This window comes from Rhipicephalus sanguineus, chromosome 3 (genome assembly GCF_013339695.2).
Source record: "Rhipicephalus sanguineus isolate Rsan-2018 chromosome 3, BIME_Rsan_1.4, whole genome shotgun sequence".
In the NCBI taxonomy this organism is placed as follows: domain Eukaryota; kingdom Metazoa; phylum Arthropoda; class Arachnida; order Ixodida; family Ixodidae; genus Rhipicephalus; species Rhipicephalus sanguineus.
Window position 1 is genome coordinate 219,109,056 of NC_051178.1, and position 24,840 is coordinate 219,133,895.

At 50.5% G+C, this 24,840-nt stretch overlaps 1 protein-coding gene across 1 annotated transcript in view; it reads right to left on the reverse strand.

The window, feature by feature from the left end:
• Positions 1–11,976: 11,976 nt before the first annotated feature.
• The window catches only part of LOC119388314 (retinol dehydrogenase 12), a 187,807-nt gene continuing 174,943 nt past the window's right edge, over positions 11,977–24,840 (reverse strand). Inside the window, exon 7 of the mRNA XM_037656014.2 lies at positions 11,977–12,183. Within this exon, the coding sequence (XP_037511942.1) occupies positions 11,980–12,183 (204 nt within the window). The 3' untranslated portion in view covers positions 11,977–11,979. The remainder of the gene's footprint in view (positions 12,184–24,840) is intronic.

Below are 24,840 nucleotides of genomic sequence, written 5' to 3' on the forward strand. Positions count from 1 at the left end.
CTCTTTCCCATCATGGCTCTCCCTCTCCTTCCCACGCTCTCAGGGATTCTCACGGTCGAAATACATCGGTATCTTAGCCCTGGTGCATTCACGCCATTTTCTCACACTCATCGAGCTGAACCCGCGGTGCCAGTAGTTAAACGGTTCCGGGAAAGAAAAGGCGTTTGCGTGACCCTGCCTCGCACGCATTCGACCTTGCATTGTTGCGAAAGCACATGTCGGTCGTTGTTGGGGTCACGCATACTGTCGCCTCGAGCGACGGCATAGAGCCGGGGATGTCCTCCTCATTTTCCCACACATTCGGGCCGCCGACCTCTGAAAACGGTCGCTTGACCGCAACCCATGCCGGCCATCGGGGTAGACAAGCTTGATCAAAGGAAGCCGTTTGCTTTCTCTTGATAAATGCACAGCGAAAGACCAGGCAGGGGTAGAGCCGAGAAAGAAGCTTTGTACGACGTACCGTGCCGCGCCGTCCCGCCCGGTCTGCACGATCGACTTATGAGCGGCCAAAACCTAACAGCACCTATGGGAACAAACACGGCATCCTTTATGCGGACGCCTCCGGCCCTCACCGTGGGGGTTTGTACACGGCTGCAGTCGTCCACAGACACGTCGTGGCGAATGGCCTCACATTCCGAGCACAAGATTTAACACATGGGGACGAAGTCGCCATCACGTTAGCTGCCGCAGATCAGGACTCGCGCGTCATCATTACCGACTCGAGAGGGGCCTGCAGAAATACTCAACAGGGGCACGTCCCTCACCTGGCGTGTCGTATCTTACAAAATAGCGATAACGTCGGGGCCTCCGCGTCCCGAATGATCATATGGGCCTCGAAGGCAACGAAACGGCAGATGCCGCTGCCCGCTCACTCACCCTCCGGGCAACGCCTTCAGACCCTTCCGAAATGGACCGTGAACCCAATCCGGCCTCAACGTTTCGAGAAATTACGTTTCGAAACAATTCGACGACGCAACTTATCCTAAACCCTGTAAGAGTCTCACAAAGGCAGAGGAACGCACACTCCTCCGCCTTTACACCAAGACACTGCTGTGCCCGGCTGTTTTAAAGCACTTGGATCCTTCCTGCACAGCCCCGCCACGGTAGTCTAGTGGTTATGGCGCTCAAGTGCTGACCCGAAGGTCGCGGGATCGAATCCTCGCCGCGGCGGTTGCATTTTCGATGGAAGCAAAAATATTTGAGGACCGTGTACTTAGATTTAGGTGCACGTTAAAGAACCCCAGGTGGTCGAAATTTCCGGAGTTCTCGACTACGGCGTCTTTCATAATCATATCGTGGTTTTGAGACGTTAAACCCCAGATGTTATCCTTCCTGTACAGGGAAGTGGCCGCAATGTGCGGAGACGTATTCGAACATTTTCCACATGGTGTGGGCATGCCAATAAACCCCGAACATCGCCCCAAAACCAAACCCCACCCGGGAGAACTGGTAGGCAGCCCTGCTCGACTCTTCCGTCCTGGCGAGAGAGGAGGCCCTGGTCGACCGAGCCCGAGTCGTGGCGGTCGCCAATGGGCTCCTGTAATGAGGAGCCCACCTAGTGATTGTGAGGGGTTGCCCCCTCCGGGCCACCTCAAGCTTCCTCCTATTGCATCTGCAATAAAGTTTTGCAAGCCGCAAGCAAGTCCGTGTGATTCTTTGCACTACTGTTCTGAGTTATGCAATACCAACTAGCCCATCACTCTGTCCTTTTGATATTTAATCGATGCTCTCGAATCTGTGCAGAACTGTGCTACAAGGTTCATACACTGTCAATATTCATATCACGTCAGCGTGCCCTCTTGGCGAAAGACCCTTGCTACTCGTCGCCGTGTATTATCCCTCTCTCTTTTTTTATATCATTGTTCGCTTAAGCAACCACGTACCGTACATTATTTCCGCTGGCCGAACGTCACATCGATCTCGGCACAGGAGCCCCGTGGGCCGCCCCAGTACTCACATTACTGCTGCTACTTTTTCAGGATCTTTTTTCTTTTCCCGCTCAGCCACTGATTGGAACAGCCTGCCTCACAAAATCGCCGCCCTGAACAGCGAACCGCATTCAGACAAAAAAAAATCCGATCATTTTTTAGAATAAGAGCTACTGGATGCCATACCCATCGTTACGGCTGCTTGTATGAATTGCGGAATCATGCACCCATATTACTCATACCGGGTTTAATAATGCTTATAGACAGCTTATTTCTAACTAATGTATAGTGAACATATGCAAACCCACCCCTTATGCAATGCCCCTGTTGAGATTTTAAGGTAACAAAATGAAAAATGAAATCAGTAACTTTGGTGGAGTGTGCCCTTATCATGCACAGCATTGTGGCTTGTATATTCTCCAACCGGTGGACATTCATGTTTACATCTACTCTCGATTACGGCAGAGCCAGCCATAATATTTCGTAATTAGGTATGTTGTGTGCCAAGGCTTCCTGAAATTTTGATGCTTAGTGGCATAACGCAGCGCTAAAAACACACACCACAAAGTAAGGAACACGAACCGACGGGCAGGCGCTTGTCTCGTCGAGCCTGTCCCGTCCATTTTTGTTCCTTACTTTGTGGTATGTGTTATTTAGCGCTGCATTATGTAACTCAGCAAGCACCAACTCGCCCAACAACACGTTCTTCTTTGATGCTTAGGTTTTTGCCGAACAACGCAAATCGCCGAATAAGCCGAAGATGTGCAACAAGGACTTTTTTTTTATTAGCCACACAGTGCCTGTTATGACTGACCGTCGGTGGCGAAGCACTGTCTATGAGAATGGACGGGCGATGCATTCTCACACTACTGGGGCACCTGCATCCATCCCAGAAACGGCCTCCCCACGACGGGAAGCGCCCCACAATGGGAAGAGCATCGTTCGAGCTCCGTTGGGCGGCAGAGATACAGTGAACTAGCAGAGAGACGTCAAAGATGGCGCCGTCTTCACAATGGGTCACTTTGACATCGTTTGGCATGCCGCGGTGCCGACCGGTCTTGTATATTTTGACAACAGCCATTAAGTCTCCGTAAACCCTTTCCTGCCCTTCTGGGGAGAGGCAATGAACTTGGCCGAGTATACTGTTCTCCCGGCTGACCCCACAATAGTGTCATTGACCGCAGAAACTTTGCTGCATCAAAAAGTGCAACGACCCCTCGGCGACAGTGTTATTGGCTGGTGCTATGGTGGGTGGTGTCGTTTGTGCGATTGGTCACAATCAAGCAGGAGGAGCCAGTTGGAGGGGTTATAATGATTAATGACGGTGCTGAGTGAGACAAAAGGCTCTGAGCCCTGGGCTCATCCAGTTTGTTCGTCTCTTCCTACCTTGTCACTACGTAATTAAGTGTACGAAAAGTGCCACTAAGCTTGTTTGTTTTCGTCTTTCCAACTTGCGAGCATCAGTTCCTCAACCCGGAGACCCAGTCACGCTACCAACTAGAGTCCGGGTTCGACGCAACCCTAACGTCGAAATAGCTGTTGCAGCGGAGCATGAATGGAAACCCCTGTCGCAACATGCCTCGTCAACGTATTGCAACATCGCAGCCAACCGATCATTTGCAGCGGGCGGGAAAGAATTTATTTGGTACGGTTAATATTTTGAGTGGCACGAGCTTCGACACCACGTCTTGTCCAGTTGTCCAAAAACCGTGATGAACATCAAAGGTATATAAAGGAGATGGAAGGGGTCAAATCATAGAGTGAATGTAGGTAAACTTGGAGAGACGTAATAAGCAGAAATTAAGATAACCAACGACAGAAACCCATCGGATGGAGCTCTCACGGCACCTGACGGGTGAGATCTCAGCAGCGCGCGAAGTGAACGTAAGGAGCACACATGCGGGTCACGCGAGCGCCGACGGGTGGGCGCCACTGGCAAACATCTAGGTTAAGGGTCGTTTCCAGGTTTTATATCGCGACATTGGAGAAGATAAACACCGTATGCGCGGACGAGCCACACCGCACTGTCGAGGGCGCTAAATGTGAAACCAGAATTCTGAATCGCCCGAAGCGCGCCCGAGTAAAGTGTATGGCGCGCTGGCATTCTCCGAAATCTTCATATCGAGCTGCTATGAAGACTCGCCCAGCCGTCGTCGACTCGCGATTGTCCAACATGTGGTTCCGTAATGCCGCCCTCTTTCTGCTCTCTACCGCGATCGCTCCTTTAAACGCTTTCCGCGTCTTTGAAAACGGAATGACATGATTTTGTGAGCGTAGTGCAGCTTTGATAAAATGGCGTGAAGAGTTTCTTGATTTCAAGTTTCTTCACGCACTTGGCAGGCGTGATGAAGGTATTCTGGGTGCTTTTCGTCGGCGATGCCGCGTCCATGCGACACCGTCGTGTGCCGCAGTTTTGTTACGAAAGGAAGGCGGCTGCTGAACCAACATAGCTGCGCAGCTTTCAAGGCGCCCGCGCCATAGTGCACGTTGGTTTCCCGTAAGGGATAACATTTGCGATGCAAAAAATGCTATTAACACTTTCGTGACCGCACCTATTCCCATCGATAGTATGTTATCGATGATTTCAAGATCAAGTTCTTGCACTCTCTGAGCGGTTCTGGACAGCTAACGAAATACAAAGCATCAAATAACATGTTTTTTATCAGTTTTGTTTGCGAGTGTGTTTTTTCCACCGCGGGGAGATTTTTAAAGCTCGTTCGCAGTCGGGTAGGTGAGCGCTCGTTGTTTCAGACTTCGCGTCGACGCCGCTCGCGAGTGCTCCACAGAAACAACGAATTTCGACGGATTCCGATTAATATGAGCGGGAATCTCTGGATGATGTAGCACCACAGACACGGAAGACGACTTCGATTCACCAGGCTTCAGTGCGGACGGACGGCGAAAGTGCGTCAAACCTCCCCGGAACATCAGCAGCTATCCGCCGGTAAGTTTCGTCTTCTCCTCGGGTCGTTTTATCGCTGCCGCGCGTCGATGTAAGCGTATCCGGTGTGTTCTAAAAAAAATTACACCATTTCCCGCTAAAGTAAATTGACTTGTTGGGCGAGTTGGTTCATTGTTACGGTAGAATAGCGCAAATACCAAGACGAGAGACGATGGGAGACGAACAAGCGCAAACTATCAACTGATTTTATTCGAAAAGCACACACATATATAAACGAGCAAGGTCATAGTCACGAGTCACCTTAGCAAACAATAAACTCGATTAGTGGCAAGCGTTCAAGTAATCTACCTCTGTGGCATGCAACGTGATAGATGGCCTCGCTACGCATGCCTCACCCGATCTGTTAATGAAGAAAGCCTCCTCAATTTCTCGCGCAACCTTCTCTTTTAATCTTGAGAGCACCTTAGCTTCTGATAGCAAGGGTGCGCAGCCGCACTCCCTGCAATGTAAAGACAGATTAGAACAAGGTGTTCCCCTCAATGAAGTTTTATGATCTAACAGTCTGTTGTTCACACATCGTCCCGTCTGGCCGACGTAGCATTTACCACACGATAACGGTATATGGTATACTACCCCTCTGCCACAGTCGACCAATTTATCACGGTGCTTGATGTTGCACCCGTGGTCCCGCTTGCTCTGCCCTAGCAACTTCTTACCAACGGCCGCGCATACACGCCCAAGCTTGTCTGCAGCAGAAAAAACCACACTGCATCCGAACCTATTACCCACTTTTTTTCAACCTATGGGATACACCGTGAACATACGGAATGCTTACAAAAGGTTTCCCTTCCTTCTGCTTCACTTGACTTCCACCCCGCGCCTCCATTTTCATCTTTTGCAAGATCCTTTCGCTCAGGACGGCGAAATGACGCTCTGGGAACCTAGACTGCCGGAGCCTCTCTATCTGCCGTGAAAAACTCTCATTCATGCGATGAGGGCACGACTTCTTGAGTGAAGCCCTTAGGCAGGCCATCGCAACACCATTTTTCACTATTTTAGAGATCCCCGAACGGAAGTCGATGATAGGTTTTACACTGCGGGGGGCGTACATCCAACATACGTGGCTTCCTCCAAAAAATATGCTCAGATCTAAGAACTGTATGCAACCGTTATTGGGAACCTCACACGTAAACCTCAGCCCGGACCCCAATTCCTTGAACACCTTCAATACATCTATCCTAGTGCTCACACACCGAACGTCCTCTACAAAAACCATGTAATCGTCCACGTATCTAAAGGTCTTAACCACAACGGATTCCAACGCGGTCTCTAGGCCACGGTCAACCACACTCAGAAAAATTTCACTCAAAACTGGCGCCACACTCGACCCAATGCAAATCCCCGACTTTCGAGTGTAGTAGCCCCCTTTCCAACCAATAGCAGTCGATCCTAAGTATACAGATAGGAGCTCTAGGAAGGAACTCGTCGATACGCCGCACCTATCTTGAAACTTTTGTTCGTCATTATCTTCTTGAATGCAGTTCCTGATGCACACCAGAAGTCTGTCATGTGGCAACGAATAGAAGAGATCCTCCACATCCACACTGAACCCTGACAGCACTTTCGCGGATCCTTCCATCAGAAACTGAGTCACTTCCTCTGAATTCTTCACCTGGCAGGGGTCCACCACACAGAGAGAGGATGGGTGCTTCTGCAGAAACCCTGAACACTCGCGCTGCCAAGTCCCGCGCTCGGACACAATAAGGCGAAAAGGGTTCTCCGCCTTATGTGTCTTCAGTTGATAGTTTGCGCTTGTTCGTCTCCCACCTTCTCTCGTCTTGGTATTTGCGCTATTCTACCGTAAGAATGAACCAACTCGCCCAACAAGTCACTTTACTGAAGTTCATCACTAGTTCTCTGGGCTCTTTTCAGCGTTTTAACCTCTCGATAACTAATCCGGCTGTTCTTTTGGCCATCTATGCGGTGTGTGTATGCCGTGCTAGGACGGCTTCCTGGCATGTCCGCCACCAAGAGTGCCCGCCCGATGTAGCATCGCTTTGTGGATGGCTTCAACCGTCACCGTCCCACTCAAGGCGGATTTGCAGGATTCTGTCGTCGGAATGGTGGCGACAGGCACGGATGTACGACGATTGTCTTCGGTCCGTGTGTGGCTGGTCCGAAAGTGGTAGGCCTCCACTGTTATACAAGGAATGGACTAGAACAAGGTATCGTGTGACAGAGTACCTGTGGAATGTTGTGCACCCCACCTTGCCACGGAAGAAGAAGGTGGCTAGTCAGCAAAAAGTTGTCGTGTTGGGAGACGCCGTTTTGGAGGATGAGGAAGTTAGAAAGACGATGGAACTGGGGCCTAAGTTTTGTTTCGAGCCCCGCCTGAAAGCAGCTGAGGCCTTGGCGATGGGAAGAGTGGTGGCGGATCGGGTACCGGAGGCGGAGAAGGCTCGTTGCATAGCTGAGTGTGCCGGTGTCATATCGACTGCGAGCCACAGACCGCAATTGCCTTTCCGTGCGTTCGTGACAAACACGCGCGTCCTGGTCGACTATTTCGTCGAGAGAAAGATTGGGCCTCTGGTGGCAGATAAATAGGGGACCTTCGCTCTTCTGCCGGAGGGGCTATTCCAGGCGAAGGCCGAGGAAGCGGTGAAAAAATTACAGTTTCGCCGCAAGGGCGAAGCAATGAATGCGATAGCAAGAAACTAATGCTATACGAAGTGAGGCTCGCCAATGGATACTCTCAGTTTGAACAGCGCTCCTGTTACAAAGGCGGCCGAAGCAGCGAAGGAAACTAGCGTGCTTAAAGTGTCGAGCTGTGACACTTGATAGTTCGCGCTCACCTTCTGTTTGTTCGTTTAGCGGCGTCGTTTAGCGGCGCTCCGTCACATGAGCGCGGACATCACGGTTAAAGCTTGAAAATCCCTCTTGCCCTTACCACGAGAAACTGCGCGAGCAGACAGCGGAAGGCCAATGTTCTCCTTGCGCAAATATAAGAAGAAGCGAGCGAGCTCGCCGACGACTTTTAAATGCGCTCGTCGCGCTCCTAGCGCCATCTCGCTGGTAATGAAGAAACGCTTATGAGCGTCGGCCATCCCTGAGTCCGTCCAGCGGCAAAGGGTGTGTATATAACGCTCGCCGTTAGCTATGCGGAGGACCTGCGTTCCGTGGCGTAGTGGCTAGCGCCACTCGCTGCGGAGCAAGAGGTCCCTGGTTCGATTCGGCGCTTCGGAAGCATTTTTCTGAATTATTTTTCTTTGGGGCTTTTATATATATAAACATACTTATACATATACGGTGCATGACGGCGACGGGGGCGGACATTTTCCAGCCGAGACTGTCCATATAATTGCTATCGCAATAAAAGCATCTAAAGGCCTTTGAAGGTAGGCCTGCGGACGTTAAGAAGAAAGCGGTAGGCCTGTTGCAAGAGATGAATCTCGATAGCCTGTGCTCTGCGGTGAAGAAAGTGAAAGGCAATGTATTAGAAATGTTTTTCACCGTGAAGACACATAAGGCGGAGAACCCTTTTCGCCTTATTGTGTCCGAGCGCGGGACTTGGCAGCGCGAGTGTTCAGGGTTTCTGCAGAAGCACCCATCCTCTCTCTGTGTGGTGGACCCCTGCCAGGTGAAGAATTCAGAGGAAGTGACTCAGTTTCTGATGGAAGGATCCGCGAAAGTGCTGTCAGGGTTCAGTGTGGATGTGGAGGATCTCTTCTATTCGTTGCCACATGACAGACTTCTGGTGTGCGTCAGGAACTGCATTCAAGAAGATAATGACGAACAAAAGTTTCAAGATAGGTGCGGCGTATCGACGAGTTCCTTCCTAGAGCTCCTATCTGTATACTTAGGATCGACTGCTATTGGTTGGAAAGGGGGCTACTACACTCGAAAGTCGGGGATTTGCATTGGGTCGAGTGTGGCGCCAGTTTTGAGTGAAATTTTTCTGAGTGTGGTTGACCGTGGCCTAGAGACCGCGTTGGAATCCGTTGTGGTTAAGACCTTTAGATACGTGGACGATTACATGGTTTTTGTAGAGGACGTTCGGTGTGTGAGCACTAGGATAGATGTATTGAAGGTGTTCAAGGAATTGGGGTCCGGGCTGAGGTTTACGTGTGAGGTTCCCAATAACGGTTGCATACAGTTCTTAGATCTGAGCATATTTTTTGGAGGAAGCCACGTATGTTGGATGTACGCCCCCCGCAGTGTAAAACCTATCATCGACTTCCGTTCGGGGATCTCTAAAATAGTGAAAAATGGTGTTGCGATGGCCTGCCTAAGGGCTTCACTCAAGAAGTCGTGCCCTCATCGCATGAATGAGAGTTTTTCACGGCAGATAGAGAGGCTCCGGCAGTCTAGGTTCCCAGAGCGTCATTTCGCCGTCCTGAGCGAAAGGATCTTGCAAAAGATGAAAATGGAGGCGTGGGGTGGAAGTCAAGTGAAGCAGAAGGAAGGGAAACCTTTTGTAAGCATTCCGTATGTTCACGGTGTATCCCATAGGTTGAAAAAAGTGGGTAATAGGTTCGGATGCAGTGTGGTTTTTTCTGCTGCAGACAAGCTTGGGCGTGTATGCGCGGCCGTTGGTAAGAAGTTGCTAGGGCAGAGCAAGCGGGACCACAGGTGCAACATCAAGCACCGTGATAAATTGGTCGACTGTGGCAGAGGGGTAGTATACCATATACCGTTATCGTGTGGTAAATGCTATGTCGGCCAGACGGGACGATGTGTGAACAACAGACTGTTAGATCATAAAACTTCATTGAGGGGAACACCTTGTTCTAATCTGTCTTTACATTGCAGGGAGTGCGGCTGCGCACCCTTGCTATCAGAAGCTAAGGTGCTCTCAAGATTAAAAGAGAAGGTTGCGCGAGAAATTGAGGAGGCTTTCTTCATTAACAGATCGGGTGAGGCATGCGTAGCGAGGCCATCTATCACGTTGCATGCCACAGAGGTAGATTACTTGAACGCTTGCCACTAATCGAGTTCATTGTTTGCTAAGGTGACTCGTGACTATGACCTTGCTCGTTTATATATGTTTGTGCTTTTCGAATAAAATCAGTTGATAGTTTGCGCTTGTTCGTCTCCCATCTTCTCTCGTCTTGGTATTCCCGCTAAAGGGGACCATGAGGCGAGGCGAAGCCGGAGCACTTGCACGATCGCGTTCCGTTGGCGCTCTTTGGGCATGCTACGGACCTCGCGTCGTGCAGCGCGAAGAGGAACGCTACGCGCGTCTTGTCTTCCCTCTAGCCTGGCCGTTAATTCTCGCAGGGCGAACGGAGAACGCAGTCGGCAGGCGTGCGAGGGGGGGGGCAGCGTAGAAGAGGAGAGAGAGGAGGGGACGCGCATGCGCTGGTGCTCATCGTGGCGTTGCGCAGGAGAGAATTTCGGCCTGTCTAGCCCGCGTTTCAGAGGAAGAGTGGAAAGGGGTAGGCGAGAGGAGAAGTGGAGAGGGGGAGAGGAGAGGATATGCGCATGCGCAGTAAGGGTGGTCACGCCGCACACCACCACCACCACCGGATTGAACTCCGCGATAAGATAGTTCGCATCTAAAGCAGCTATTATCTGCAAGGTATTAACTTCATTCGGGCGGGAGCATTTGGCGCCGGCTGCAGAAACAGCGCAGTTCTCTTCGCGAAGCAAGGTGTGTGACCGGGCTAGTTGGTATTCCATATTGACGTGAACAGCGCGTGTAATACACAGGGCCGAAGAAACGACGAGGACTAGCGCTCACCTCTTCGCGAAGACGGCGCGGAGCGGACTTTGACCCAACGCTCCGGTGTGCTGCGCGGCGGCGTCTTCGTGTTGTTTTTTACCGCAGAAGTCGTCAGAGAGATATGCAACCACACAGATAAGTATGCATGGATGTATACTTTCGAAAAGCCAACATACAGTGAGAGGGACGGATCCATGGAGGGAGGTTACTGAAGAGAAGATGAGGAAGTTCGTCTCACTCCATGTGTAGATGGTAATCGCTGAAGTCCCGCGCTTGCATGGGTGTTGGTGTCGACGACACATATTTCCGGGCCTTCGTCCACCGTCAGTGATGCCACGGAAAAGGTTGAACGATTCTTGAGTGTCTCTGATCTGAAGAAGATGACCGCCGCATCCCATGAGAATCTTCACCACGTGTCTTCTCTATTGCAACGCATGAACGATTTTTCTCCGCTATCTTTTAACCCCGTCGGAACCTTTCAGTGGATGAGAAAATGGTGAAATGTGAAGGTCGGTATGGTATTCGGCAGTATATAGCAAGAAAGAGGTCAAATGAGGGTACAATTATGGATTTTTGCAGATTTGGAGGAGGCTGCACTGTTCATTTCAACAAATACACAGGAAAATTGAAAAATACCAGAACTGCAAACTATGCTAGGAAAGTCGAACAGAAAAAAAAATTTTTTTTTGTCCCGAAACATGCGCAGCCAGCCTTTGTTTCACCGCGTCGAGAACCTGCATCGCGCGGTGGCATGATAGGAACTAGTGCCTATATTCTTGTATTTATGTAAATAATCTTTGTACTTACAGAGCTTATATTTGCACTATTATTCTACGAGGGCTTTCCGTTCAAAACGTATATTTCGATTTTTTTAAATGTTTAACTTTGGCAGAGTAGCATTGATGTTTTTATGAATCTGTCTTTATTTTTGATGCATTTTTCTTTGTTTGATCATTTTTTTATTATATTCGAAATACATTCGTTGTTTAAAATTAATAGTGTTGGAAAGATCAATTCTTCCTCTATCATTTGATACCCTACAATTTAGCACCAATTATATTCTGTGGCAGGAAAAAAATATTTTCTGGACTAGCCAAAAACAACCGATTTTTCCGCAGTCACGAAAGTCAAGTAAGTTGCCCGCTTCGTGAGCCATAGCGTATCGATGGCTATTACATAAGGATTGCGTAACGTCGTTTGGGAACAGAGCAGCAAGGAACGCCACTGCAGAAAATATCTTACGCGTGATGTGCGCACTTTATTTATTTATTTATTTATTTATTTATTTATTTATCTATCTATCTATACTGCAGCCCAACACGGCTATTGCTACATTGAATAAGCACTTGTCAACACAAATCCAAAGCAACTACACATGAATCATGAAGCACAGCATGGACCGAGGCTGTACATCTTCGATGCATATGCTATTCTTTTCCTATGAGAGCGTTGACCCGGGCTTCGTCGAGGTGCACCAGGCGCGCGGAGTGCCAGAAGAAGCGCTCGCATCTTCTCCGGTTTGCCGCCTGCCTGCTTATCCAGGCCCGTCGGCAGTCCGAGTAATAGTGGCCCGTCTCCACCTTGGGCTCGACGGCCAGGTAGATCGACGTCTGCGCCCCTTCCTCGGCTGTCTGTGCAGGGAAAGCCATATATTCAAAGTGGTCATGAAAACGGTCGAGTGCTCAACTTACACGTGCGCTCCTTCCCTTTACGCGCTAACTATTCTTTGTCATGCAACCAGGCCCAATCTCTGGCCTTGTGAAGCACCCTTCAGGACGCCGCACAAGTCAGGCGTAGGACATTCAGGTTGATGAACAGACGATAAGCAGAAAGAATCCAATGGCAGTACAGCGGTTTGATGTCTACGAAACGTTTATATAAAACATAAACGATAAACAAGAAACCGCATAGATAATGAATCATCTTTCAATGAACGCTAGAAACAACTCTGAAACTAAAAAAAGACATGGCTGATCCCTCCGTCATAGAAATCGGTATAACGCGAAAGTGAAACGTGTCTTCACAGATGTAGCTGAACGTTTATTGTGCATTCATATATGAGAGCTTGTACAATATCTGTTGGGGTTTGGCAGCTGCAGCACCGTCAAACACAACGAAGGGCCGCGCGCTCCATTCGCAAACGCGGCGGCTGCGGCAAACTGTCATTCGTGCGCTCTGTAACTTCAGCGCAAACTTTTCGGTGAACGCGTACAAACTGCCCCCAACACGAAATAAGCGCACGCGCACTGGTGACCACGCCCTGTAGATCAACGTAAGAGTGGGAGACGCTCGCGCATCGCAACGAGCGGGGCGACGACCTTTAATGCGCGCTCTTCGCGCCATCTCGCTGGTGATAACAAGAACACGCTGAAGTGCCACCGAGCTCTGAGTACGGCCAGCGGTAAATGGTGTATATAGAGAGCTCGCCGTTAATGTGCTGAAGAACGTACGCTCTATGGCCGAGTCGTTTAGCGCCGCGCGTTGTGGAGGGTGGGGTCGGAGTTTCATTCCCAAGGACGGAGCTTTTTCTTGTAGTTTTTTGTTTGCCATCTGTTAGTGCACATTTTAAAGCGTCATATCTGTGACGGAAATATGTCAGTGAAGTCTAGGTGTACGGCATAAAACACTTTCGTGTTAAAAATTAGCGCAGTTGCACTAAGTGGTGCAAGGTTGGGTCACAGCAGAGCTCGTGGACACCTAGCTGGTCCTGGCTTGGCTAGGCTTTTACCTTCACCCCTCCCAGCAAACCACGCCATCTCTATTGGATATGGACCGAAATGAGCCGAATGTGGAGCTTGGAAATTTCTTTCTTAAAAATTTTGTTTTTGCATGCGAGAAAGCTTTGAAATATTATTGTATACACTAAGGCGTGTTGTGTCGGTAAACGAAAAAATATATGTAACGGTAGCCTTCATATCTTAGTTTCTGCTTACCCTTTTGTGCCAATATGATTGATAAGGCCCACTTCATGTTCAGACTAAAAATACGCTCTCCCCGCATATTGCAAAAATCGCACAGCGCATGAAAGCTGTTTCTCTTGATCATTTTTTTTTCTCATCTTGTGATCAGCTGGCACGATGCGCTAGCAACAGGCTGATAATTAGTCGTGCAGGCCATGTTCGGTGGTGCTCTCAAGCTTTTTCTGTCGAGCAGCGCGTACATATCTACCACACTTTTGCTCAGTGAGGGTTACCGTGTGCAATATGTATAGCCGCAACCACGGTTAGTAGCGCTTACGTACAGTCAGCGTTGTACTCTGCTTCATTTGTAGCATGCAAGCGCCAGCAAACAAGAGACAGTGAAAGATGGTGCTTCTGCTTACCTTCCTTGTAAATGTGTGACGTCGCGCATCAACTACTTTTAATTACCAACCGATGGGCCACAAAAAACGTTTTGACTATTCCAAGTGGCGCAGCAGTTCACCGCTTGCATTTCCCGTACATGTTTGTTGCAGCATGCACACATTCACTGCCTCCTTTGAATATGCAACGCTGCCGTAGCAGCAACAGCTTAAGAGAGCAGGTAGGAATAGTTATGTTGCTTTAAGTGGCTAGAAGTAAACCTTGATGCAACTGGAAGCTGCCTAAGCTGTTTTGATTGAAGGGCAGATTGCAAGTGTAAGTGAAGAGTAATTCATTCAAAGGGCCCCTGAACAAGCTCTGAAGATAAAAAGTACGAGCGAAGTATTTGGCGTTTTCCGTCTTTTCTGCACAACTCATGACGTCCGCAGGCTGTTCGCGTGACGCCATATGAAGAAATAACCTCTCGATTGCTCCTTATATGAGGGATATCCAACCTTGCTTTGCCCTCCAGTCGCACGCCCGCTCTGCCTCTTGACTACCGTGCGCGATTTCACTTGGCTTTGTGCGGCTGCGCAAGAGGAGATAACAGCGTGTAGTCGAAGAGCGCTGAATGAGTGATAGGCTTAGTGCTGTCCACGTGATTTACAAGGAAATAACTCGCGAGGAAGAGATAGCGCTCGAAAATCAACCCGTATTTAGAATATGCATGCATGCTTCCGCGAAAGCTCCGCTATGTGGGTGACATTTTGTATGACACGCCCACCGTGCAAGAACACGCATTTACTGTCCTGACGCAAAAATTAATGCAAGAGTCGATGTTCTGTTCTTCTCTCGCATGGTTGTGCATCTTAATAATTAGTAGGAACTGTCATCATACCGTGCTAGTCAAGGAGCGCACTCAAAAGAGGCAGGAAAAACCCGCCACGGCTTTCGTGCTTTTCTTGTGTCTCTCCATTGAGATTAGTGAGGCGCAATTAAGTGAGGCATTTAGCGCCAAGCTTTACAACACTGTTAAAGAAAAAAGAAACTGCACGTAAGCCGTGCATATTCGTTTTGTATGTGACCCATGAGTTTTGAGGGCAGAAGGGTACGCAGAGTGTTAACAATGTTGTAGTGTCGCTCGGGTTTTCATTTCATTTCATTTTCATTTTATTTGGGCATTTTCACAAAATGCCCACGAAGGGGACATTTTGGAAGGTGCCAGGCACAAACAACACGTGAGATAATTGAAGCGGCGAAGATTGCAAGTTTGGGAGACACGTGCATTAGTGCACCTTCAATTGACCTATCCAAAAAAGAACTAGATTTTCTAAGCAAGGCCCACAGGGTGACTCGACGATACTGACAGTCAGGAATGACCGCTTGATATTGTAAAGAAGAAAAAATCCGGTATCATGTTGTTTGATTGCTTATCACGCATACTTATTTGTGGTTTTACATGAAGCCTTCCTGTACAATGCGCCTGCGTGCGTTGCTTTCTCTTGTATATATATATATATATATATATATATATATATATATATATATATATATATATATATATATATATATATATATATATATATGTATGTACCACTGTAGAAAATAAAGCATATGTTGGAAGTCAGCGCTGTGTCCGTGTCGTTTTTCGTCCCTGTTCGTTTGTGCGCTCAAAAAGTGAGACTGCACAAGATGAGCTGAAAATTAATCGTTTCGGTATTTACATATAGGAAGGAAGATGGCAGTTAAGGGTTCGTTTAAGGGCTCGTTTTTTTTTGTTAGACACAATATTGCCACGCCCACTTCTTGTCTTGTTTTGATGTATTCGGGTTTGACCGGCAGGGACGGTTATCAACGCTCGACGCTGTCCGCGAAGTTGTGTTCTAGAAGCGTCGCGATTGTAGTAGATCGGTTTGTTAAGATTGCGCCCCGCACGCGAATGTTCCAGCTTTGTCTAGAGATAACGCCGCCACCAGCGATATTGCTGGAAAGTTCGATAGCGCCTGTATAAAAGCCGACGCGCGTGACCGCTTGTCAGTTGATCGACGGACGACGCCCTGTTCGCCGCTATCATTGTACAGCGTGTATTGCTGTAGTTCTAGTTCTCATTTTCCCGGCCACAAGTTCGGCCCAAATAAACAGTTTCATTCTGCAAACGCCGACTGCTGTCTTCGTCGACGTCACGACCACGTGACATCTGGTGGAGGTGCTGCTTCATGATCCGGACGCCACCGCGGAGCGCTGACCCAAGCCCAAGCCGCGAAGAAGACGACTCTAAGGTCAACCCGGATCCTCGAACCAGCCGCCGGCAGAAGGGACTACAACCAGAGTACGGGCTTCTTCCCGAAAACGCCAGGCAGCCGAAGACCGTCACATCTACCGCCGAGACGATGACAGACCAACTGCCACCTACAACGGTAGTGATGCAACAGCCAAGGGAGCCACCAACTTTCCGTGGATCGTCTTTTGAAGACCCGGAGAGCAGGCTGGAGACGTACGAGCGAGTCGCCGCCTTCAACCACTGGGACACTGAAGAGAAGCTGCGCCACGTCTACTTCTACTTAGAAGACGCCGCGAAGACGCGGTTCGAGAACCATGAATCGAGCCTTCAATCCTGGGACCTCTTTCGGACGACGTTCCTCAATACCTTCGCGAGCATCGTCCGCAAGGAAAAGGCCGCTGCTTTGCTGGAGACCCGGGTGCAGCTGCCAAACGAAAACGTCACCATCTTCACGGAAGAGATGACTCGACTTTTCCGTCAGGCCGACGCTGCGATGGCGGAAGACAAAAAAGTTCGCCTGCTCATGCGGGGTGTCAAACAAGAACTTTTCGCGGGACTTGTCCGCAACCCGCCCACGACGGTCGCCGAATTCCTCACCGAGGCTACGACTATTGAAAAGACATTGGACATGCGGACGAAACAGTACAACCGCTCGCCGCTGTCTGCAACCTATTCCGAAGTGCACTCACTAGCCACCGACGACTTGCGCGAAACCATCCGAGCGATCGTGCGGGAGGAGTTGCGCAAGCTGTTACCTTCGCCGCAGCCTCAAGTGGATTCCATCGCAGACATTGTCCGCGAGGAAATCAAAGAGTCACTGGGTGTTCCTCAGCCGGCACCGCCGCAGCTTCAAGCAATGAGTTATGCTGCTGCAGCCCGACGCAACGCCCCCCCTCCTCGCCCGCGTCATGACGCCGCGCCGCCCCAGCAGTTCCACCGCCAGGCACCACCGCCGCCACCACCGACGCCATACCGCCCGCCAACCGGCCAGCGATACACGCCGAGGAAGACCGACGTTTGGCGCGCCCCCGACCATCGTCCACTCTGCTACCACTGCGGAGAAGCTGGCCACACCTACCGCCGCTGCCAGTATCGACGGATGGGACTGCGTGGGTTCGCCATCGACGCGCCGCGTCCACAGCAGGGTGAACGACCACGTGACATCGCCGACTATCTGGCAGGAGCGCATTGGACCCCCCGAGGACCTTCCCGATCGCCGTCGCCAGGCCGCTACGCCTCTCCCCAACGCCGCCAGTACACTGGCCCGTTCCGGGGCCGGTCGCCTAGCCCGTATCCGGAAAACTAAGGGCAGCAACCGATGGAGGTGCGGTCGCTGTACGACGAAACATCGAAGATCCTCCGCCGCCGACGACGACGCCACGACGAAACCTTGAAGACCCGACGCGAACCAGACAGAGCCCTGACGACGAAGCCTCGCGGACCGAAGTGGACCTGACAACGCAACGGGGAAGCAGCGGTGCAAACCGACGTAGCCGTGACCCGACGCAACGACCTAACTGCAATGCAAGACGACGAACTAGCGACCTCGACGTCCTTATCGACTGCCACAACGTCACAGCTCTCGTCGACACCGGAGCCGACTATTCTGTCATCAGTGGACCGTTCGCCGCGAAGCTGAAGAAGGTTAGGACCGCTTGGGAAGGCCCCGAAATCCGCACCGCTGGAGGCCATCTGATAACGCCGATTGGTGTCTGCACGGCGAGAGTCACCATCAATAACCGGACTTATCCTGCGAGCTTTGTAATCCTACAAAACTGCTCCAGGCATGCAATACTTGGAATGGACTTCCTAAGTGAACACGGCGCCGTCATCGACCTGAGGTCCGAGTCGATAACACTAACCTCAGATAAAGCGCTCCCGCCCCGCGTTATGCCAGGGAACCATGCATTGAATGTGATAGAAGAGCAGTTGACCATTCCGCCGCGTTCCAGCGTCATTATTTCCGTCGGCACCGAAAAAGCTGAAGACATCGAAAGTGTCATCGAGAGCGATCAGCGTTTGCTGCTAGATCGTGACATTTGCGTCGCAAGGGGCATTGCTCGGTTGCATGAAGGAAAAGGAAGCGTGATGCTAACGAACTTCAGCCAGGAATACAGACACCTGAGCAGGGGCACGACGATTGCATACATCGAAGAAATCTCGGCCGTCAGCGATGCGTTTGCATTTTCGCATTCTGACGAAGCTACGACGACGATCCCTGAGCCACCCTTCGACGTAAACCCAAGTCTTCCCGCTCCCCAACAGCAACAGCTTCGACGCCTTCTGCAGGAATACAGGGACTGTTTCTCGTCGTCATCGCGGGTCCGACAAACGCCCCTTGCTAAGCACCGCATCATAACAGAAGAAAATACTCGACCACTCCGTCAGAGTCCCTACCGGGTTTCGACGCGGGAACGGGAGGCCGTTAAGAAACAAGTCGATGAAATGCTACACGACGACATCATCCAGCCGTCCAAAAGCCCGTGGGCGTCTCCCGTGGTGTTAGTGAAGAAGAAGGATGGGACCCTACGTTTCTGCGTCGATTATCGTCGCCTGAACAAAATCACAAAGAAGGACGTGTACCCTCTCCCACGGATAGACGACACCCTGGATCGACTCCACAACGCGAATTACTTTTCGTCGATGGACCTCAAGACCGGCTACTGGCAAATTGAAGTCGACGAGAGAGACCGAGAAAAGACCGCCTTTATAACACCGGACGGCCTGTTCGAGTTCAAGGTCATGCCTTTCGGTCTTTGCTCGGCACCTGTGAGTTTCCAACGAGTCATGGATACTGTATTAGCTGGCTTGAAGTGGCAGACTTGCCTTGTTTACTTGGACGACGTCGTTGTGTATTCCTCGAACTTCGACGAACACCTCCAGCGACTTCAATCCGTACTTCAAGCAATCAAGAACTCCGGGCTCACCCTGAAGCCAGAAAAGTGCCGCTTCGCGTACGAGGAGCTCTTGTTTTTGGGTCACGTGATCAGCAAGACTGGAGTGCTCCCAGACCCGCAGAAAACAGCTGCCATCGCCGCTTTCCCGCCACCCACCGACAAGAAGGCCGTGCGCCGATTTCTCGGCTTGTGCGCCTAATACAGACGCTTTGTCAAAGACTTTTCACGTATCGCCGAGCCACTAACGCAGCTCACGAAGACCGACGTCGAATTCAGGTGGCAAACAGCGCAAGTCGACGCATTTCATGAACTGAAACGACGCCTGCAGACACCTCCGATACTTGCGCATTTCGACGAATACGCCGATACGGAGATTCACACCGATGCAAGCAGCATAGGACTCGGCGCCGTCCTTGTGCAGCGGACAGGCGGACTGGAAAGGGTTATCAGTTATGCTAGCCGGTCGCTGTCTAAAGCAGAGGTGAACTATTCCACAACAGAAAAGGAGTGCCTCGCCATCATCTGGGCTACGTCAAAGTTTCGCCCCTACCTCTACGGCAGGCCCTTCAAAGTTGTGAGCGACCATCACGCCTTGTGTTGGCTAGCTAACTTGAAGGACCCTTCAGGTCGCCTCGCACGGTGGAGCCTAAGACTTCAAGAATTTGACGTTACTGTCGTGTACAAGTCCGGAAGGAAACACTCCGACGCCGACTGCTTGTCTCGTGCCCCCGTCGACCCACCAACGCCCGACGACCAGGATGATGACAGCTTCTTGGGAGCCATAAGTACCGAAGACTTCGCCGAACGACAGCGAGCCGACCCGGAAATGAAGGGTCTAGTGGAATACCTGGAGGGGAGGACCATCGTTGTCCCAAAAGTATTCAGGCGAGGATTGGCATCATTTTCCATGAAAAACAACGTCCTCGTAAAGAAGAACTTCACTCCGGCCCGAGCCAGCTACCTTATCGTTGTACCTTCGGGACTGCAACCAGAAATTTGGCATGCCCTGCACGACGACCCAACGGCTGGACACCTCGGACTTTCCCGAACGCTCGCACGAGTACAAGAAAAGTACTACTGGCCGCGCCTTGCCGCCGACGTCACTCGCTACGTAAGGACGTGCCGAGACTGTCAGCGACGGAAGACACCGCCCACAAGACCAGCAGGCTTCCTTTAGCCGATCGAGCCTCCTCGGCGACCATTCCAGCAGATCGGGATGGACCTCCTGGGGCCGTTCCCAACGTCGACTTGCGGAAATAAATGGATTACCGACTACCTCACCCGCTACGCCGAAACAAAAGCCCTGCCCAAAGGCAGTGCCGCTGAGGTAGCCAAGTTCTTCGTTGAGAACATCGTCCTTCGACACGGCGCCCCAGAGGTTCTCATCACCGACAGAGGTACGGCGTTCACGGCTGACCTGACTCAGGCGATCTTGGAATACAGCCACACAAGCCACCGCCGCACCACCGCGTACCACCCACAGACCAACGGCCTCACCGAGCGTCTAAATAAGACCATCGCCGACATGCTGGCCATGTACGTCGCCGTCGAACACAAGACGTGGGACGCCATCCTTCCGTACGTGACCTTCGCGTACAACACGGCCGTACAGGAAACGACGCAGATGACGCCATACAAGTTGGTCTACGGACGGAGCCCGGCAACGACGCTTGACGCCATGCTACCAAACGTGACCGACGAGGAAAACATCGACGTGACCACCTACCTACAGCGCGCCGAAGAAGCACGACAGCTCGCCCGCCTACGGATCAAGAACGAGCAGACGACTGACAGCCGCCGCTACAACCTTCGACGACGCCACATGGAATACCAACCCGGTGACCGTGTATGGGTATGGACGCCAATACGCCGACGAGGACTTAGTGAGAAGCTTCTTCGACGATACTTCGGACCGTACAGGGTACTTCGACGCCTCGGCGCACTCGACTATGAGGTTGTCCCTGACGGCATTACGAACTCTCAGCGGCGCCGTGCGCGACCTGAAGTCGTCCATGTCGTGCGCCTTAAGCCGTTTTTTGCGCGTTAGCGAGCCTGGGGACCCTATTTTTTTTCCTTTGTTATTGTAATTTATTTGTGTATGCACTTGTTTTTTTTTTCTTCTCTTTTCTCTTCTGTGTTCGTTCACAAGCATCGGGACGATGCTTTTCAGAGGGGGGCAATGCCACGCCCACTTCTTGTCTTGTTTTGATGTATTCGGGTTTGACCGGCAGGGACGGTTATCAACGCTCGACGCTGTCCGCGAAGTTGTGTTCTAAAAGCGTCGCGATTGTAGTAGATCGGTTTGTTAAGATTGCGCCCCGCACGCGAATGTTCCAGCTTTGTCTAGAGATAACGCCGCCACCAGCGATATTGCTGGAAAGTTCGATAGCGCCTGTATAAAAGCCGACGCGCGTGACCGCTTGTCGGTTGATCGACGGACGACACCCTGTTCGCCGCTATCATTGTACAGCGTGTATTGCTGTAGTTCTAGTTCTCATTTTCCCGGCCACAAGTTCGGCCCAAATAAACAGTTTCATTCTGCAAACGCCGACTGCTGTCTTCGTCGACGTCACGACCACGTGACAATATTAACAGGAACAGACAGACAATAATGCCAAGGAAAGCATGGGAGATGTTATTTGTAGCAATTGGGGTATAAATGTGAAGAAAGTAAAGTGGACGAAAAGATAACTTGCCGCCGGCAGGGAACGAATCTGCGACCTTCGAATAACGCGTCCGATGCTCTACCACTGAGCTACGGCGGCAGTCATCCCCCCGTGCACTTTATAGGCCATGTATGTGCATTTAAGCCTAGGAGCGTTAGTCAGCGCCGATCGCAGCCATGGCGGCGAGTGTGGAACACTCTTTTTCTGCCTTTTTGGCGTCACGTTGCACGTGATCTTTTTATGAGCTGGCAGCCGACGAATAATTCCTCACATACTACCTAAAGGCATCAAGTCTGCCAGAACGAGACCCTTGCTAAGAATCAAAGAAAGAAGATGGCTTTTAAGGGCTCGTTTTTTCTTTGCTAGAGACAATATTAGTAAGAGCTAACAGAAAATAATGCCAAGGAATCTATAGGAGATGTTATTTGTAATAATTGGTATATAATTGTGACGAAAGTAAAGTGGAAGGAAAGATAACTTTCCGCCGGCAGGGACCGAACCTGCAACCTTCGAATGTTTATTTACATGTGTATTTATATTTACATTTATATCCCAATTATTACAAATAACATCTCATATACTTTTCTTGGCATTATTGTCTGTTAGTTCTTATTAATACTGTATTTACATAGTTATTTATGCCAACCCTCAAGGCATTTTATTAAAATATATTTTCACAGTGAGTGTAATCAGTTTTTAAAGTAAACCTCGTTTATTTTCAACACATTTCACAGACATGCCTTACTAAAACCGAACCGGATTTTTCCTCCCTCACGTAATTTGCGGATTTCGTCGCCACCGTTCAGCCCTCGACAGCATTGCAGATATTGCATCATTGCTTGAATCTGCTCGAGCAAATATGCACTCTGCGCACGTTTTATTAACACGAAAGTGTTTTATGCCGGGGACCACCAAGTACACCTGTCACGGATATGACGTAGATAAAATGGACGACAACGGGCGAGAAAGAAAGAAAAAACCAAGAAAAAGATCCCCCGCTGAGAATCGAACCCACAATCTTGCGGCCGCGACGGCAAGCGCCCGACGCCCTACCGACTAAGCTAACTCGGCAGTGCTGGACACGGCGCGAACGCTTATATCTTTCACACGTTCTCTTTCGCACGGGGCTCTCTGTTGGCGGTGTAGGTAGGCGGCGCGGAGCGGGGCGGTGCCGCCGTCTGTAAGAGGTGAAAAGAAGTAATGCTTCACGATCGACACTTACTAGCGCTTACTCCGAGATTGCGCGCGATATCGGAGGTCATGGTTACAACGTCTCGATACCAGCAAGGTACACTGGCTGCGCTCGCGTCGCCGAGGCACCATTGACGCAGCTACGTTGGTTACGTTCTTTTTTTGCCTTTCGCTTCGTGTTAGCGTGCGTTGACTCATCGGAATAGTGCAGCTTCCACATGCACCAAAGGGATTTCTCCGGCGCCGACTTCATCGATTGCGAGAGCACCGACTAACAAAACTGCTGCTATACGCGCTGCAGACAGGACGCGATTTCGACGGGCGAATGTCGTCCCTTGGTGGAGCGAGACTAGCGCCTGCGAGACAGAGCACAGCGGGACGCACGCATTTGCGGCTCAGGCTACGGACCTCTACCTCCCGTGTTGCTGAAGCGTAGTGTGTGGTAGTGTATGCATGAGCGCAGGCGTCGGTCACCCATTGCTAGAAAGCGCACACCGTGCCGTTTCTCTCCTTAATTTTGACGATGCTTTGAAGAAGTGCATACCGAGTACCAATGTTGATTATGTCTTGTTGATATCATCCTCACGCGGGATTCACGATTTGCTGTGTCCAAATATATGTTCACAACGTCACCTACCACAACGGTTTAATCATGATCATGGGCGTTAGTCGTCGCGATAGAGACATGCCGTCAACATGGGTGTATCCACGTCAAAACGGTGCTGTAGGTGCCAAACACGAATAGACATTGTACAAGCTCTCATATATCACTATACAATAAGCACTACTTCTGTGAAGACACGTTTCACTTTCGTGCTATACCTTTCCTATGACAGAGGGATCAGTCATGTTTTTTTCTTGACATATAGCAAGCGTTCGACTCCGTACCACATCGGGCGATTATTTGCGCCCTTATGACTGCGGGAATTTCAGGTTGTCGGCTACATTTTGAGCGTGATTTTCTATCGGAGCGCAGAATGCAAGTACGCGTTGGAGAAGCAACGAGTGTACCCCGGACTGTTAATGGTGGCGTCCCGCAAAGCAGCGTCTTGTCGCCGCTTCTTTTTTAAGAGCGTGATAGCTGGATTTCCAAGCCGATTACCGCAAGAATGTGACTTTCCACTAAGCAGAGGGATTGATGCCGATGATATCGCACTATGGCTCAGCGGTCTGTCACACCATGATCCCCGTCTTCGTGGAATATTGCAGAGAGCTCTGAATGCAACTTCAGAATACTTGGTGGAAGTTGGCCTGCAGATTTCACCTGCGAACTCAGCCGCTGTCGAAGCATGAGCAGGCTGACACCTCAGAGACGCACTGATACAGTGGGTACAGCAACACCACCACCTCGGCGTATTCATTGACGATCGTCTTTCTTGGCGCCCTGTCGTTACCTCTGAGCGGCGCAAATCGCTGTCCCGGCTCAAGTATGTGGCCGCCTTGACTGCTAGGGGCATTGACCAGACGACAGTGCTACAGGGTGTACCAATAATCTGTTCTCTCTTGCGAGATGTATGCCTTGCGAGTCTTGAATGTGCCGCCGGGTTTAATGTCTCAACTGGAACGGGATCATCGCGTTGCCCTCCGAGTCATGCTTGGCTTACCTCGAGAGGCCCAATCCATTCCACTACTCACTGAAGCACACCAGTTGCCCTTAAGGCTACAAGCGGACCAGAGAGCGTTACATCATATCGAGCGTATGCACGGTGCCCCAGATAACAAATGACTCGATAATAGGCTCATCGAACGTCCGCTCTGGTATGGTAAAAATGGTGCCTTTGTTTATTGGCATTACTGGCAATTCAGACGAAACCACCTCTGTGACAACATCAAAAAAGCACAGCAAATGCATCTTCCTCCTCCTTCTGTCATTTCCAGAAATACGCAAATGTGTGACAAACCTGTTTCGGCACTAGTCCAATAAGCCCAGTCGCACTTATTTGAAGAATTTGGAGATAAATTTAAAGTATTT